The sequence below is a fragment of the Mesitornis unicolor genome, unplaced genomic scaffold, assembly GCF_000695765.1.
Source record: "Mesitornis unicolor isolate BGI_N332 unplaced genomic scaffold, ASM69576v1 scaffold23920, whole genome shotgun sequence".
NCBI lineage: Eukaryota > Metazoa > Chordata > Aves > Mesitornithiformes > Mesitornithidae > Mesitornis > Mesitornis unicolor.
In genome coordinates, this window is record NW_010156561.1 from 1 (window position 1) to 19,036 (window position 19,036).

Sequence of the window (19,036 nt, forward strand, 5' to 3'; positions counted from 1 at the left end):
TCTGTGATTCTGTGATTCTGTGAAACTTAAGGGAGTGATACGCTCTGATTGAAATGTAACATTTCAGCTATCCCATTGCAGCTGTTCAGCCGGCTGTGGCACAAATGGCTTTTTTTGGAGTAGAACTGATAAATGTATTTGTTCAAACTTTTCCAAAACAAATGCTGCTGCAAAGAGGTTAGGGTAAAATTTGTTCTCTAAGAGAAAAACAGCACAAGGCCACACAAATCTCAAGTAAGCCTGAACATCTGGCCAAATGCCATAACATTTGAGTGTATCTGAATGGTTTTTTAAAATTATGTGTGTGACAGTCCACATTTGTAGCACATAAATAAACACAATAAACAAAATAAACTTTTGGCCCAAGTTAGGAATGGCAAGACCTCATTCTGTGTAACCTCTCAGGAAATACTCACACAAGCTGTGTCCTATACCATTCTTCAATGAAAGAAATCTGAGAGATAATGGATATTTTTTACATTAAAATAATAATATAAAATTTAAACAAGCCCTCAGAAAATGGCTTATCACACTGGGGAGCGGGACAGATGGGTTGGCATTAAAACACTGCTTGCTCTCCTGTGCGTGCTTTGTATTTTTACTTTGCTTTGTTTTTGCAAACAGTTGTAATAGTCTGTGCCTTTTGCACAGAACCGCTATTTTTAATGAAAAACAAATTGTAAGAAAATATTTAAACAATACAGAAAGTGTGAACTGAAAAGTCTGAGCAGTACTGATGTGTTTGCACATGCATGAACACAAATATGACACATTAAAACCAAGAAAAGCCAACCAGGCAGTGCTAACATGGTGATCTTTTGGTCTGTAGAAATTCAAGCCCTGTTGCTTAGTTTGTGTTTTAGCACTTTCAGAGCTGTCTTCTCAAAAATTGTGTCTCACCTTTTTTTTGCAGAGGAAAACAGGTCGAGAATGAGGACACCTTTTCTGCCAGGTTATGTGGCAAAGGTGTGGACGTACTGCCATATCCTGTTGACTGAGGCTGATGATCTCCTCCTCTGCCTTTTGGGGGCACTTTTTTTCCTTCTTCTGTATAACTAACACCGATGTTCGTGATTCAGGTCATGAGAATGCATGAAGTAGTTTTATTTTGTTAGGTTTTCCTTAGAGAGAGGAATTGTTTTTTTCTTTAATAGACAAGTTTAATATTGAGGTTACAGGTTACAGATATATATCAGAAAAAGATAAAAGCACACACTGCCATTGTGTGTGTATGCAAACACCAGATGATGTTCATAGCTAACAAGAGCCAGTTGTTTTCTCTCTTCTTTTTCCTTCTTGTGGAGGAACCCTGCAGGTTTCAACATGCACTTTAACAGAAAAAAAATCAAATTTTATTTAAAACCTTTACCCACTTGATGCAAATCAGTTGCAACTATATCGTGAGGTCAAGGTCACAGAAACAATTAGTTCTTATGAACCGTTTGAATAAGGCATACAGTCTGAGATGTTGTTGTGATTTTCTGGGAAATGCAAAATCCCTTGTTGGAGAATGTAAGACAGAAAATCCTGGGGTTTTTGTTTCAGAAAGGTACAAGATTTCCGCGTACTTGCAATGTGTATTCTTGCTCTGAAATGTTGTAGATGTTACAGGACAGATTTTTGCCTGAGGAACAGGTGGCTGTAGATGTCTGGGAGATAGGAGTTTAATTTTTATTTTTTTTCTCAATTAAAAATTGCTTTTTGCTAACATGTCTATAGCATAACATAAGCATAAACCTATCTTCAGGCATGCAGAGGTGTGTCCAAAGACATCCAAATTCAGGTTTAATTTTAGGAATCCATAGTCAGCATCTTCAACAGAGAACATGGCACCCTGCGGCCCATCAGCGTTATTCATGCATGATGCTCTAGTTTTGGTAGGTTCACTCAAATAATTTGCTCACAGAGCATCCACTCTGCAGACTCTAGTGAAGATGTAACTCCTCTCAAATGAGCTTCTCTAGGCCTAGTGCAGCCATCTGGAGTCTGACAGAGACCAAGTTACCCTGCTGCTTGGCCCAAAATTTTAACTTGTTCAAAACTCAGCATAGCTGTAGCTGGTCCACTTCCATCACCTGAGCTAAATGAGCTCAGCTCCCAGTGCAGACGATCACACAGCTCTCTTGTACGTAGATGTGAGTCCAGTGTGTTTGGCATTTTAATGACGGGGAGCATGGTTTTTCAAGCAAATCACAAGTTCATCAGAAGACACAGAGGACCACAAGACTTCAAGGTGACCTTTTGTTTCCGGTACAATCCATTTTATTGCAAGGTTTGACACTGCATATGGACAGTAACAAGTTATTTCACTGCAGATCACTGCAGATCAAGGTGGATTTTGATACTGGCTGTTTGCTCAAGTATCAAATTTATTCCTTCAGATATGTGAGCAAGTTCTTTGTGAAGTAGCTCATCAAGGCTACCTAGAGAGATGCTGGTTCATCAGACCTGTTTCAGATACCCACTGTGGACTGGGTGCAAGTCCAGGGGGATAAATTTAGCTGTCTGCGTGGCAGACCTTTACTTTCGATCTAGTGAATCCCTCCCCTAATGTGTGCTAGTGAGCCACCTGGTCTGCAGCAAGGTCCTCTGCATGGCAGAGAGGGCAGCCTACGGCTGCTCTTGGCTCAGTGCAGGCAGCATTTTGCAGAACCCCAAACTATGGTAGTGAAGGAGATGTGAGATGCCCCTCTTCATTCTGAGGAGGGTAGCATAAACTCTGCAGAAATGGAGTTATTAACCCTCTGCACAAATGGGTTTATCTGAAGGAACAAATCTGATCATTGAGCAAACAGCCAGTAATAAAATCTGATTTTTGTTTGTTAGTCACACTGTGTATCTTGAAGGAGAGGCTCGTTTCTACTGGTGAGCAACTGGTTGTACCAGCCACGCCAGGGTGATAAAGCCTGAGTTTTGAATAGCTGTCAGCACAAAGGTATGTACTGCAAGCGGTGCTCAGACACGGATGTTTGCTGAGGGATAACTGCCCCTCTGGAGTGCCACCATTAATTGGATGGGACAGTTGCATAAAGCACCTCAGAACCAGACCAGTCTCCATCCTCTGACAGAGCCCTGAGGCTGTTCCTGTTCAGAAGAAAGGTGGGCTCCAGCAGCAACATGTCTCAGCTGGAAACTGCGATGGGAATGACCATTGCTGTCTTTGACAAGTATGCAAAGGCTGATGGCAACAGGCAAACCCTCACCAAAGCAGAACTGAAGACCCTTCTGGAAAAAGAGTTCCCAAATTTCCTCTCGGTAAGAGACCAGCGTGGCATCATTTCTGTGCAGCGGGTGCAAGGGCTGCCTCCAGACGTAGGTTTTAGTGCATTATAGGCGAAATTTCATCCAGAAATATGCCATTGTTTGTAGAAAAACTTTAAGTAAAAGAGTCTTTGCACATACTGTGTAAAACTGATTCTAACATTCAGGGTCACTCCTTGTTAACTAAACTCATCACTTGAGTTATCAGGACAATGGCTTTGAATTAGATTGGGTTTCATCTTCAGAATTCACCTACTTTTCCTGTTGATCCCTGGATTTGTAAGCTCATGTCATGTCACAACTGCTGTGAAGGTACTTAAATTGTCAGCACTTGAAGATCTTAATTGCAGATGAGGAAATTTCTCTAAATATTTGTACACTTACTTTCTCTAGGTATTTATGCTACATATTAAATATGCATGTCAAAATGATGCATAAACAAGAAATCAGAGCGAACTATTTTGCCTTTGCCTTTAATAGTAAAAGGAAGATCTGAAAAAGTGTTTTACAACATAGATTTGCATGTAATCATGTGTGTTTAACTAGGTTTTATATATTTTTTAATATAATTTATTTTAAGTAGATATTCAAAATGCTTACTATATTATAGTAAAAGTTTTAGCTGCCTGGGAAACAAAATGCTTTTCATCTTCATTTGTTTTTATTTGCTTCCTTTCACTAAAAATCCAGAAAACACTTTTAAATATCTTGTTCTTTCCACACAGGAATAATGTTTATCTGTCTGTATAGTTCTTATTCTTAATTGCAAAAGCCTACAACCAAATGTCCCAAATATGGATACTACTTTTTGTATCCACAATAATTCAATTTTTTAACAACTATTTCAGGGCACTGCAGCCAGGGTACTTGATATAACTGAATATCTTTCCATCCCAGCTATACGAAATCACCACTGGATTTATGACTGTCAAATGAAATACAGACGCAATACTCAGAATAAGAACTTGGATAGCTCTGAGGGAACAGATGAAAATGACTCTGGAAAAAACTCTGGCAAACAGAGCAGTGGTCATGACCCAGAAGCGTCACAGAAGCGACCTGTTCCTGATCACAGAGTTGTTTGTTACCTACAGCTCTTCACGTAAAGAAAACCAAAACCACAGTTCTAAGGGGGCATGGAAATCCCCCAGAAACTTGACTTTTGGTCTAATTAAAGTTGGAGAGCTGCTGTGCTAGACAGCTACCAAATGGATGATGCTCAGAGGTCACTCCTGACTATGGAACCACCTTTTCCAGTTCCCCATAGCTGCTCTTACTGACTCCACATATTTACTCAAACTGATGGAAAACCTGGAATTTTCCAGGAAGATGCTTAGTTGAATACCCTCTTACATTCTAGTCTCCATCTCCTTTTGGCATTTTGCCTATTTTAGGAAAAAAAAATAGCACAAAATAACATTTTATGCAAGCATTTTAAATAAATTTAAACCAACAATGTCCTGTCTTGCAGACTGATATCTGCAAGAAAGAAACTGAGAACAGAGGCTGACTTCAGAAAAAAAGTTTTATCTGCATTATCCTGACACTTACATCCGTATTTTTTTTTATTTGCAAGAAAGTTCTGGAAAACAGAGCCTTTAAAATACTCGTGTATATTTCTGGCCTCAGAACTGATAGTAGCTGACACAGCTCATAAATCTCTGGCAGAGATAAATCAATCTGAGGCAGAAATAAATTCTTACCATAGTACTGAAGGTCTGGACTGGGTTATAAAGAGCTTTCAAAAAATAATCCCCACATGTGCATTTAAGAAGTAATTCACAGCCTAAAACTAGTTCATATATTTCACTAAATGATTTAAAATATTGACTTATAAAATTAAAACTGATTATAATTTGCAAAGTGAAAAGGAATAAACCTTCCAGATATTCAGTTAAATCCAGGGAACTGACTCATTTCTTACTGATTTTAAAAGTGCATACATTTAAAGTGAAACATGAAATTACAGAATGAAAAATTTAGTTAATTAGACCATGATCAAGAATTGCCTTCAGATTTCAATTAAGGTAGTAATTATTTTAAATTTGTATAAATTTCCCAAAATTTTATATATTGTTTTCTAGGATGACATTAGAGTTATTTTTTGTTTACCTGCAACAAAATCCAGTTGTTTCCTGTATTAGATAGGTCTCTACTGCCACCCCCTGTTTATTTTTAAAAATGCGTTTTCTAAAAATCACTGGAGTTAATCAGTGCCAGGAGTAAAGCCAAAAAGCCCCCTTTTCTTTTAGAAAAAAAATTTTTTTTTGTTTTGTATTTTGGCAAAATTAAAAAAAAGATTCACTTGGATGATGCCTCAGCCTCGAGACTGACTGCTTCAGTCACCCCTTCAGAGTTACGACAACTTAGACAGAAAAGGATTTTTCTGATATTTTTCCCTACCGTAACTGCAGCTCAGCATCCCGCTTGCTTCAGGAAGTGCCTTCCCAGCCACCAGCTCCTGCAAGCAGCTTGTGCTGGGCCCCAAGGCCAGAGGAAGCACTTGAAGCACGTTTGAGGCTGTTTGCATCTTTGCTGAGGCAGCAGTGTTTAATGAAGCTTAAATTCGACATTTGCCTGAGGAAAGCATCATTTTGTGGAACTGCAAACTGCCCAAGCTCCAGCCGAGCCTTTCTAAGGCAGTGGGTGGAGAATGCATGGCATTGAATTCAGCTGGGTAATGGCCTCAGGGCTTTGCATTACACAGCTTTAATCATGATAAATGTTGTTTTAAACATAGAAAACATGCTGGTGCATGACCGCAGCTCTCAGGTGTAATAAGCCCGGGAGATCAAGCTTTGCAGAGGTTTGGAAGATGTACATCTGTGCCCATGCTGTGAGGATACTGAGCCTCATGTTTGGTCCCACTGCCATCCAGAGGCCCCAACCTGGGCCTGAGGCCAGCAGTGACATAAAGACCCGCAGTTAGAATGTGCTTTTCAGGCAGCTGGAGGAGATGTGTGGCTCCCACTGAGATGGGCAGGCAGAGATATCACAGGCCCATGCAGCCCCACTGGAGCAGCTGGCCAAACACGGTGCACATGAACTTATGGCTTTGTACCCAGACACATAATGCACAAAACAAGCAAAGAGAAGGAAAAATTAAAAGCAACTAAAAATGTGATAACCTGATATTCTGGGCAGGCCGATGGCAGGGCTGCATGCAGAAGCTGCTACACCCCCATCACACCCCCAACTCCCAGACAACTCAGTTGCAATCCCCCATGGAAAGGTGCAATGCATCCAAGACTACATTAGCCTCACACTCCCCAGGTGCTCCCACACGCCTCAGTGAGGGCCCAGAGCCCACCCTCCCCAGGCCCTTGTTCAGGGTATGGGTCGTGATGCTGCTGCATTAGGATTTGCACCACCTCTCACCCTGCCCTGCTCTTTTTCTTTTGCAGGCAGGGAAGGACAGGGATGCCATTGATAAAATCTTCAAGAGCCTGGATGAAAATGGCGATTCTGAAGTGGACTTCAAAGAATTTATCATCTTTCTTGCAGCTCTGACTTGCTTATGTCACAAATATTTTGAGCAGAATGCAGCCAAATAATTGTCAAACTGCTCACAGAAGCCGCCTTTGCCTGTGCTCCATACGCTGGTGGTATGGATCCCATCACTTCTGCCGTGTACTGCCATTCCATTTACAAGCATGCTGGGCTGTAAAAATAAATCTTACTGTGCTTACTTCCCTGTCTTGAATGTTAATTTCTGCTCCTTTGTGGTAAAGCCCGGTTTAACAGCTCCCACTAACTCATATTGAGTCGTTCCCCTCTTTCTCTGCTTTTAAAAATTCTATTCTTAGCCAAAAGGCTCGATATTTATCTCAGCGCAGAGGCTGCACAACGGTAAGTGCTGCTGAAGTCATGAATCATCTGGAGGCTGCCTTTACACAGCGGCATCTCTGGGAGGCAGTCTACTGAGCTTCAGCTGATGGAGGCTGCAGCCTAAATCCACGCTTGTGCCACCATGGCTCTACGTGACTGGTAACACCGGGGCTGCCCTTGGACCTGTTTGGTACTCTCAGCTGTGCATTTGTTGCAGGGCTGCAATGTAGGTGCTTTCTTGGTTAAAAAACCAAAACACTGTTTTTTTGTAGCATGGAGGATTCTGTGCAGTTTTATGTGCAACAATCTCACCCAGCTCATATGAATCCATCTTCTATGACATGAGAAGGCTTTTATACTAATATAATGATATTTACCATTGACAATGTAGGTAGGGTTGTACACCATCATGGCTTATACGGTTGCTCTGTCGCCTAATGCCTCCTCCCCACCTGGAGAGTGGGGTCAGGAAAAGGAAAGGAGATTTGTGGGTTGAAATCAAAATATATTTAATAGAATAATAATAACAAAACCTAATTAATAACAGTTATAACATAAAATACACAGTTATACTCAGCCAATATTGTGGATCAGTAGACCTCAGAGGTAGGACGGTAAACAAGTCCCTCTTGAGATATCAGCCATGGAAGAGGAAAGAAGGAGGAAGAAGGGGGGGTCATCCCCAGGAAACTCCCCAATTTATAGTAAGTGTGACATTTATGATATGGAATAGTATTAATTGATCAGACTGGGGTCAGCTCCTCTGGATTTCCACTCCCCCCAGTCTCTGCACCTGTTTATCTCAAGACTGCTGAAGGCCTTGAGCATCACTTACCAACATTAGCTGAAACCTATAACAAAGTTTTAGCACTTTGTTCCCATGAAACAGAGTGTTGTAGTCCTTACAAAAATGCAATTTTCCTCAACAGAAATCTGACTTTAAAATTATGTCCCCATAAACCAGAACAACATTGTAACCATTTTATTTTAAATAAATATAAATACCTCCTCAAGTAGCATGCCATAATATTCTTTCCTGAACCAAGACTAACAGCAACAATTATTTCTTTATTACCTGAAAAATGTCTGTGCAGAGAAGTGGAAGAGTTTGCTTTTGGAGGCACAGGCAACAGACATCAGCTGTGACTGCAGCTGGAGTGAGACTGAACCAATCTATTTTGAAGCACTTCACAGGTGAGCATCCCCACACAAACGTCAGGTTTAGTTCCTTTATCTTCAGAATGCTCCTACTACTGGTGCTACTCCTATCTTAAGCCACAAGCCAAGTCATTCCCTGTCCAACTGCATGTCCAGATGTGCTGTGCAGGTAGAGGAGTTGCAACAACCTGTGCAGCCGCTCACTGTTTATGAGCAGAGCTCCAGCTCTAGCTGGAGGCACTGGGACACCACGCAGCACAGCAAACATAGGAATAAGAGCACTGTTTTAACTGCAAAATCATTTTCCTCTTCCTCCTGAAGCCTGGTACAGAGATAACTGGCCACAGTCACGTGCCTGGAGCTGGAATGAGCACTTGGTTTCACTGTGTTTCCTGAGACTGGTTAAGCCACAGGTTTGACACATTTATAACTGTGTATAAGCATACATATATTTAAGTGTATTCATCTTTTTGGGAACCTGCTGGGAAAAGTTTGGATTTATTAGATTATTTCAGCCTGCTTTAACCACTGCAGGTGTCCTTTCTTCTAGCCACCTTTGGTTCCTGGCTTTGGCTGTATCGACTAAACACCACTTAAAACTTTATTCCTAACACCAAGGGCACTGTGTCCCAATGCACTTTAATGGCTGTGGTTGCCGGCTGCTTCAGGAAAGGCACTGCTCTTCTCTGCCTCACCACTTTGGGTCACATCAAGCAACCATGATCCAAGGGACAGACTTCTCTTGGTGACTGTGACTCTGTTCCCACAGTGAGACCTCAGAGTCTCCAGTCCCCCTCACACTACATGTAGCTGATGTACACACCAGCACTGTGCCTGGTACAGACACCCACAGAGGGGTCCCCCCACCCAAAAAGTGTTAGAGCTATGACTGCTACAAGTGGAAGAGCCACTGGTGCAGCTGCAAATGGCACTGCAATGGGTGCTGCTAGTCTGTGGTCATGGTTAAATCAGACAGAGATCGCAGTTAATGTGCAACGAAAATCCTGTGAGTGGTGCCCACATTCTTGCCTTCTCCCTAGTACCTGAGAACAGATTCCCAGCTTAGCATGGAAAACATACAACAAAAAAATAAGCATCAGTCATTCCTCATTCTCTAATAGAGTTCATAAAGTAGTATCTGTGCATGCAGGAGATTGCTTGAGAAAGAGGAAGCATGCATATGTGCATCTGCCTGTGTGTGTGAGCTCGTTTGTCCCCTGCCAAAAGGGACAACATGGGTTTGTCCCCATTGCAGCACTGCTAGAGACAGAGCCATTGCAATCAACCATTTTGGGCAAGGTCTGCCTTCTGTCCCCGAATCCTTGTGGCACACAGTCACGTTAAACCACACTCAGAGTGTTGGTGAGCTCCTGGGTGGCTGGAGATGAATTGCACCACAAATATTACACTTATGAAAGTAACATCACCTGCTTTATTGCAACAGTAATATTTCTCTGCACTACCTGAGCAAGACAACTACTAATCATGAAAGTGTGAAAATTCTTCCCAATCCGGGGATCCCAAATTAGCCCTTTTTTTCAGAGACTGTTCCATATTATTTCAGTTGTTTGAGATATCTTTACAGCTCTAATCTAGTATCTCCCTGCCTGATGGCTGCTGCGCAGCTCATCACTTGCAGGGCTGGCAGTTTCCAGCATTGCATCTCTCACTGGTTTGTCAAGGGTATAAATAAGCAAAGTCCTTATTGCAAAGTTGGTTATAAATTACAGATGCATTAGAATCTAAAAGGTTTCCTCTGCCTTGCTGTGCAATATCCACCCTCACTGAAGTTTTTTTTTTTACCACTGTGTGGCACTAAATGCAGACGTTTTATTACCCACTGAGCCCAACATTACATATATATAGAGACAGAATGTAAAAAATTTGTTAAGATTTAAAAAAAAAAAATAGAAGTGCCAATTTTATGTCTAAAGAAACACTGTACATCCCATCGAGAGCGTTTCAGTGATTGCAGAGGAAGCAGCAGGAGCCAAGAGCCATGCAAAGGCTCCATCTCTGGGGCTTTCGGCAGGGTTTAGCTGCAGCATCCCAGTCTCACCCTTGTGAAAGTTGTTTCCCCTTATTTGTAAATTGCAAATCCCTTGTGCAATTATTGTAGTATCATTCTACACCCCACTGAGATTGCTTTTACAACACATCTTTTAAAGATCATACTGGTGAAAAGCTCCTGTCTTGTCAGCCAAGAGATTCACGTTATTACTCCATCTTATCTGTTGGAATTTTAAACCAGGCTGTTCAGCAGTGAGAGCTGTATATCAGCAGCAGCAATGCTGTAATTTACCCCATATTCCACTTTTATTTTCTGAACTTCCTGCCCCCTATGTCCAATACCTAATACAATTTCACTCACTCTCTAACGCCATTTTGCCCGTTTCCCCGATTTTGTGCAGGTTTTATCTGTGCTCATAGGGCATTTGAAGATCTGGTTTACCCTGCTTAGCTGCCATTCTGCTTGCAGCAGCATAAACCTGCTTTGTAACCACTTCACCTCCCAGAATTGGTGTACTCCTTCTGTGAAGAAGTACCTGAGCTATTCCTCTTGCCACCAGCTCAAGTGTGCTGTGAAACAAGAGGGCTGTTATTTTTCTATTAGTATTTTCCTGCAGACCCCAATCCTGCAAGCTCTTGTGTTGGGCTCTCATGAGGCCCCCTGGCCCCACCAATACCTGTGAGAACATCTGGAGAGCCCAAAGACAGTGCCCAGGAGCACAGGAATGCTGTGTACTGCTCTGCTAACCTGAGGGAGATGTGCATGTTCAGAGCTGCGGAAAGAGGGGGAAGAAAGAAGAAAAGGGAGTTGGATTTTTTTTTCTTTTTCCCTGCAGATCTTTCAAAAGCTGTAACTCGGCGATGAATATTCATTTCAATGTAGTACTGAAAATTCAACTGATGACACCTAGGAGAGAAAGTGATCCAGGAATAAAAGAAATTAACATATAGCTCCCACCTTACCATAGAACAAAAGTGACTTTTCAGAATATATTATTTAACCTGAAAGCATTTGAGCAGAGTCACTTTAATATCTTTCAATCCATTAATTTTCTTCCCCAGTATTATTAATTTTCACTATGAATCTACAGTTTACCCAGAATATATTGTGTATTTCCTTCCCTGGATAAACTTTTGTCATTCAAGGTTCAAGCTGCAGAAATGCTGGACCTGGTTTTATACCTACTATTTGATCTCAGCTCTTAGGCCTAAACATATTATGTAGGATGAGATAGTTTAAGAAACAGTTTAGGTACCTGTAAGAGAAAGGAAAAGACAACATAAAGAGCAGCACAGCAAATGCAAGCTAACAAGTTGCGGACAGCACGTTTTACTTAGTTATGTTAATGGCAAACATAAAGATACGGGTAAAGATATTACCAGCAAATGGTGATATGGGAAATAATCATCTGTGATGAGTTTCAAATCAGGCAAAACTTAAAGGTAGAGGTCAGAAAGTCAGTGAAGCAGCAAACCAGGCAATAGGTATTTTTGTTATCTTATACAGAAAAAATATAAATCTGCATTAACAGTAGATACCTTTTAGAGGTTACAATACCAGTATCTATAGTTGCCATTCTGAAAGTTGGAGGGGTACTGTCAAGGCTTTTCAGGTTTTAAAATGACATATTGAAGTCTTATTTCTGAGAGTATATACAGGCAAAAATAGGGATAATGCTACCTAACCCAAAGTCACGCTGTGGTTTTACTGCGGAAGGTTCCTCATTATTTTGCTTTCAAGTCCACTGGGGCACATGAAAAAAAAAAATTCACCCATTCAAACATAGTGTTTATCTCCCAGTAAACCCAGTTCGGAGCCAGAAACTGGACTCTTCTCTCCCCGAGCCTTCCCTAGCACCCCATGCTAGCAAGCCCACTTTCAGCACTTGACCTACAGTGCCAAGATCAAGCTCTTCACAAAACAGATTTTAGCTGCTCTTTTTCTTATGAAAGGTGGGTAGAGGAGAAGGAGGAGGAGGCGTTACCTGTCTTTTATGCAACAGTCTCACTGTGAAATGCTCCTGTAGGAGCTGGGAAATTGTGTTCAAACCTTTCCTCAGCTGAAACCCACACACGCAGCTACCAGTACCACACCACACCAGTGTAAAACCGCAGGTGATGCTCAGCCCAGCAGAGTAGAAGTCCTGCTGGCAGGTGTTCCCCACTCCAACCACTCAGCAGTGCTCAGCAAAGCTCTTGAATGAAAAAAAACCCTGACTCCTGCTCAGATACCTGGCAGGAGAGATTGAGAACTGAGTTTTACTAAAGAGGGTTCACAGCTGCAGACCAGGTGAGGTTTGGAGCTTGCCTGATGGCCTCTAGGACTTCACCTGCTGCCTGTGTGCATGCAGCTCCCCAAAGGATGGACTCGTGCTTTTGGGTATCTATCTGAGATACCTTTCCTGCGTGCTGGGAGCAGAGACTTGAGGCTTATGGCAAGTTTCTCCAGTCTGCTCAGATCCACCCACCTGGAAATTAGTCATTTGCAGCTAATTGACTGTGCTTTTGTACAGCTTTTTCGGGCCATTTTCTTCCCCAGACTCATTTCTTTCTTTTTTCCTTCCTCGTCAATAATTTCTTTCTACTCCTGTACCAACCTGAAAACCTCCGGGTCACAGCTCCATTCTGGAAGCTGCTTGTTGTCTGAAAGGAAAGAAAACTTCTAAGAGAGCAGCTCTCTCTGCTACTCTCCAGCAGATGATCAACAGGTCATATATCATATTATGCTGCAGGACTAGGCATCAGGATATTGTATAAATAGGTTTGATTTTGCCTAGTAAACCTTACCATTATATCCAAATAAATGTACTGATTTTTTTTTCCCCATGAATTTATAGCTTTTTATTTAGATGCAATTGCCAATATAATTTTCCTTTGTTTTATGACAGGCAGAAGTAGGTCCCTAAAGTATGAGGTAGCTATTGACTGCTGCACTGAGAAAAAGCAAGAGGTTACTGAAAAGAGATGGATAAGGAAGCTGAGCAGAGATGTTCTCCAAGAGCCAGGAACTTCCCCTCCAGGATGTAAGTACAAGCACAGAGACTGAACCAACCTGCAGGGCACTGCCAGTTTTAGCCTTGCTACCTAAAAGGATTTAAATCTGATAAGAGCTTGAAATCCTAGGATTGTGGGTTTGCTTTGAAAGTGTTTTAATGTTCAAATATGTATTTTCCCTTAAAGCTGTGAAATCCTTGTTATAGTGATTATAGATCCCTTCTTTCTCCTCATTTCCAAACCCTACTCTGTAATTTATGTCTGTGACACTTTAAACAAGTAGTTTTGGATGAAGATGTTCTGGAAGGCACCGATACCTCACAAAAGTCAATGCTGTGTTTCTGACTTAACTTGCTCACCTGTGCTGACCTCAGCTAGTTCAGTCTCTCATCTCCATGAGATTTCCTATCTGTTAGTGTCAAGTTAATAGGTTTAAAGAGCTGAGCAGTAAAACCTGCTAGGTAACTAGCCAAAGACTCTGTGCCCTTTGCTGCTCTTTCCACAGGTACATTTCTGTCTGAAATGAGTATTCAATCTCCTATGACTAAAACAACTTCTTCCTCCCTATCACTGATTTCCCAAATGAAACAGGTGAGAGAAAGGGAAAGCTCAGAGCTGCAGCTGTAGGGGAGCTGGAAAGAATCTAAAGCAAATAATAAATCCCAGGTAAATCAAGGATGGTGCTCAGTTTGTCTCCTAGGGCTCTGTAGTTGGAAGCAAAGATGTATGCCTTGCCTGGGGCTCAGCCTGGGGCTGGGAGAAAGGGGAAGCCCAGAGCTGCAGTTTTAGGGTGCTGGAAAGCATCTTGAAGAGCTAACTTGGGGCTGCTGCTTGATTTCGCTGCTGCCAAATATGTGGTCTGAATGTGGAGCTGGGTGCTTGGCCATGTGCCCCGTTATGCTCCAAATTAACAAGGATGCTGTAAGCCGCACACTCCATAGGCTGGTATTGTTCCTGGTCACCAGCTCAGAGGCAGGAGGATTTTAGTCTGGTTTTGACAGGGATAAGTGCAATTTCTGCAAACCTGGCTGCTACCGGTCTTTTGATGGGAAGACTCTGTCAGCTTCCTCACGTCAGGAGGCAGCAGCAGCTCCTCGCAGACAGCCTGCCCTTGCTCACAAACTCCACAGGCACATCGCAGGCTGGAGAGGCAGGGAAGGTAACAAAGGGCAGGAGAAAGCCAGGGCAGCACAGTGGGGTGAGGCAGACCTGCAGGAAAGGACACTTTCCCCCAGCTGAATTTGAGCTGTATCCTTGTTTTTCCCCATTTTCCTCCTTTTCCTTCTTGTTTTCTTCCTCCCTGAGTACAAAGGAGCCTTTCAGCAGAAAGCCACTCTATGGTTTATTTTGTAAATAACAAACTGAACCATTTGTCTCCTCAGTTCCCCAAAATCAAGCAAAAGGACTGTCCTCCTCTTGACAGAGGCGGCTGCTATTTTGGCTGGCAGTTCAGCCCGCACAACGTCGTCCTTTCTAGCGAGTCTCGCACTGCTGCATGGCAGCTCAGCCTTTCAGCCTGCAGAGAATGAGCACATTAGGAGCTGAATATAACCAATGTTTGCTTCCAATTTGCTCAGGCTATGCCCAATTACTTTATTAATGGACTGGTTTGCAGCAGGGTTCAGATAGAACAAAACTGTGCTTTAGGTTTGGCTTTGCAGTCCTCCCCGTTTTAGAGCAATAAAAATGAAGCAATGTTAACTTTCCTTCTGTGGGATATTGTCTACTGAAGCACGAGCTGCTCTATGGGCAGCCTGTCCTCTGCAGAGTTCAGTGCAAATGGAAGCAGAAGTACAATTAATTTTATTTTTTTGATATGTTTTATTCGGAAAGGATGACTTTTCAAGAGACAGCTCAACAGCTTTAAATATCTGTTTAATAATTATTTTGGGATAATGACTATGGTGTTGTCCTCCACCAAGCAAGTCCAGAGTCCATTTGGGTCTCCTTCTGCAGTCTTGCTTTGGATTCAGCTTTCCTCCATAGGAGTGTTTCCTGTACTCAGGAAAGCTGGGGAAAGCTTTTTAGAGAGATCCAGGAGACATCTGGACCACTTTTCTGGGGCATCAGGGACGTGATTGCTGACAGCCGTGTGCAGGTAGTGATAACTTTGTGGTTCAGAAAATACTGTGTAAGGCTGCTAACCCCTGAACAGGGAGACAAGTGTCACCCTCACCACCCACCTCACAGACAAGGCCTTGAGAGTCTAGACAAGATGACAGGAAGGGGAGGTAGCTTTACATAGGTTTCTGCTATTGCAAAGCATAAATTTTTTTCCACCTTTTTTTAAAATCTACCTGTTCTCTGAAAGAATCATCTTCAAATAAGTATAAATCAATTACTAGTGTAATTTTTACGATGCTTTTTAAAGACCTGGGCTTCATATAGCATTGTAAAAATAAAACAGAAAATTGGTTTTTGTCATGCCTGGGGAGAGCTAAGTGGCCTAGCTGTTCTGCAATAAATACCCAGCTCCTCTTGAAATTTTTTTTATCTTTGAAAATGTACATAGTGCTGAAGCATAGGCAGAAAAGAGCAGAAGAAGGAAAGGAGAACATACAGAGCTGGTAAGTGTCACAATTTATAACCACAAGATCTTTTCAAACAGCATCAAATGTCAGCTACGCTTGAGGACCAGAAGCAGTGGCCCTCCTCCTTCCCGGCTACAGGAATGCTGATAAATGGTCATCAAATAAGACTTAGACCATGGCAGAAATATGTGGGGATTAAGATTCTTGCTTGGAAAAGCCTTCAAAGTGATTTGGGCAAAGTGCTGGGTCCTCAATTTCAGTTGATAGCGGAGAATACGAAGTTTCTCAACTGGCCAACAATATGGGGTGATAAAAGACAATTCATGATAACACACAAAAGAGCCTTAGATGCTTTGTTAAAGGGTATCATTTGTTCTCTATTTACATAGTGCCTTTGTTTCAAAGTACAAGTGAAGGATCACAGCATCCAAACGGAAAACAATACTTAACAATGAAAACAAACAAGCCATCAGCTCTGGACTTCAAGTGAGAACGAGAAACTGGGCTAACAGAGGAAAAGAATACATCAAGACAGTGGGAGAAGCAGCATAAAGGAAAGTAAATTCCTACAGCTATATTTAGAGCTGAAATGATGAATAATAAGGAAGTACTTTTTTGCTGCATCACCTCAAGGTAAAACCATGTTCACTTTTCTTTTAGACCCTTTCTCATGTCCTCAAAGCTTTGCTGGTGATGGTGCCTCAGTCTGCAATACTGCACTGCAATGGATGCTGCAGGTTTTAAATCATCTGCAAAGTATGTCTACATGGCACTGGTGCGCCTGACCTTCTGAGAAGCACTGCAGTTCTTAGCAAAATAATTTTTGCTCTGGTTCTGTCCCTCAAATATCTGAATCACCCATGCCCTTTGCCCCCTCCTTCCCCAAAGAGATTCTGCCTCACCCTTGTCATCATCTACCTTCCACCAGGAAAAATGGTGCCTCTTTTCTACCCTTCATGCTCTCTTGTGTGTCATGTAGGGCTTCTCTGCCCCTGTCCCAGGAACAGTCTCCAGCTGGGCCAGGAATCACTGCAGCACCCAGGAAGGCAGCAGAAGATGGTATGGGAAAAAAAAGGACTCTTCTAGAGAGCATGGGGATGGGCTGAGATGAGGATGGGGAGGAACATCTTTCAAGGCATTAAACCAAGGCAGCAGTTACACTTTCATAGAATCATAGAATGGTTTGGGCTGGAAGTGACCTTAAAGATCATCCAGTCCAAGATGCCCAAAGCCCTGTCCAACCTGGCCTTGAACACTTCCAGAGAGGAGGCATCCACAACTTCCCTGGGCAACCTGTTCTGTACAGGAAGGTTCAAACCCCTTAATTGTTGGCCAAATAAAACCAAATGTATTCATTTCCATAGACCATAGGCAAAGTGCACAACAAGCAGCTTAAGAACTGAAGGTGGTGGCCTTGTTGTCCTGCAACCAGCTCTGGCCTGATGCACCAGACAGGAGTGGATTCTGTCTTCCCAGTTCATCCTGGAAAATCCTGAAAGCAAACACTTCAGGACATACAGAGTAAGATGAGGCTTCAAGGTAAGCGAGAGATTCTGCAAAAGACACGCAATGTTATCAGATGCGTCTGTGACTTTGGCCTTTATAAGCCCAGAAATTAAAATAATAATTAATATTTGTACCAACAGGCTTTGGCTCCACTTAACAAAAGCCCTCCAACAAAGTCTCAAGCCTTCGTTTTCTTTCCAGGTTGCCTTCTGCAAGATCAAAGACTATTTGCTCCAGCAGGCTGGCCACTGACCTACATAGAGCAGCAAAGCTCAGTGCAATAAAGGGCAAAACTGAACTTCCTTTTTTTTTAAAAATAGTCTAAGTTTAGAAACAATTTAGATGCTGGTGTAGCCGTGTGACTCCAGAAGCTGCAGAGCCTAAAGCCAGTGGTTTAATCTGTACCTGACTCCTGGCAGACCGTGTGCAGCTGCTGATCTTGAATCTAAAAAGCTCTGTTTAAGGTGTCACTGGTTCCCAATGGCAAAGGCATAGATGGAGGCACAAAGAAACAGTATTTCTTAATATGTAACAGTCTCTAAATGCAGTATTTTTTATTAATTTAAAGAGGTCTGCTCTAATTTATGCAAACTGCCCAGCCCAAAGGAAGTTCAAATTCCTGACCTAAGCCTCCAGGCAGTATGGCAAGATAAGTAAAAAACGTTAATAATATCTCTCATTATATCTCTCCAGTTGCTTACGTGTCTTTTAATAGTTTTCAGGACTGGGATTTTCCAAACTGCTCAGTGTTGGTGTAACTCTAAATTTGTTGTTTCCAGTGATTGAGACATTCATTCAAAACAGATCCCAATATGAATATATAATTTGGGACATAGAAATATTTTTCTTCTGCTCTTAAGGAGTAATATTTTGCTTGTTAAATCACATTAACTCAGTCTTGTGCCAGCCCTGAAATAATTTGTCCTGGTAGATCCTATATTCATCTTGCTGTTAAGTCAAAGTGGTTGCTGTTTGATGACTCAAGCACATAGTCAATCTTATAATTTCTTAATTTGTAGTAGGAGATTTTAAAAGTGCAACTTAAGTCATATCTAAGCAAAAAAACCCTTACATATGAGAAATTACTGGCCATCCATTTTTTGTGATCGAACACATACAGCAAGATTAGTGATCATCTGTAACTCAGCTGTTATTTTTACTGGGTTATCAAAGCCCCAGGGAGGATTTTGTAAAGCTATTTAGCCTGAAGGAAGGGATTAAAGAGGTTTCTCCCCATGAAACATCTGTTGCAAATGTACTTTATAATATTTGGAGCAGAATGTTAAAATTAATCAGAAGGGGGAAGAGCCTCTTACCTGTTCGGAAGCTGTACTCTCTACTGCGCCATCCCACAGGTGAATCCACTGTTCCTTTGCCAGCCCAAACCAGGAGCTGCCCCTCCATGATAGAACAGAGGACTTTTCTGGACGCTGTGCCCCTCGGCACCCTGATGGGATACTTCAAGTCCTTCCTCAAGCTCTCTTCTCTTTTGTCAGTTAATGAGAAACTAGTACTTGAAGTGATTGTTATAGCCAGAGAGGCCAACCATCCATGATCTTCTTCTCTTCTTGCCCTAATTCCCAGACTCTTTTGTATTATTAGGTTTTGTGCTATTTGCACTTGCACACACTTTTTTTTTTCCTCCCAACAGGTACCTGCTGGAATAGTGCATAATCATGCCTACTCTGAGCAATAGCTGATTATTGCCCCAAATGGAGCCCGTTATCTAGAATCCCTCTTTTTTTTTA

General features: G+C 42.1%; 1 protein-coding gene across 1 annotated transcript; it reads left to right on the plus strand.

The window, feature by feature from the left end:
* The first annotated feature begins 3,117 nt into the window (after window positions 1-3,117).
* On the plus strand, window positions 3,118-6,815 carry S100P (S100 calcium binding protein P). Its single transcript, XM_010193708.1, has 2 exons — window positions 3,118-3,255; window positions 6,666-6,815. The coding sequence occupies exons 1-2, from the start codon at window positions 3,118-3,120 to the stop codon at window positions 6,813-6,815; spliced, it is 288 nt and encodes a 95-aa protein (XP_010192010.1).
* Window positions 6,816-19,036: the final 12,221 nt, after the last annotated feature.

What these genes read in the sequence shown, in the direction of transcription:
- S100P (XM_010193708.1), top strand. Translation starts at nt 3,118, where the DNA reads ATGTCTCAGCTGGAAACTGCGATGGGAATGACCATTGCTGTCTTTGAC. An exon ending in AGTTCCCAAATTTCCTCTCG is followed by an intron (nt 3,256 to 6,665) that starts GTAAGAGACCAG and finishes TTTCTTTTGCAG; the next exon opens with GCAGGGAAGGACAGGGATGC.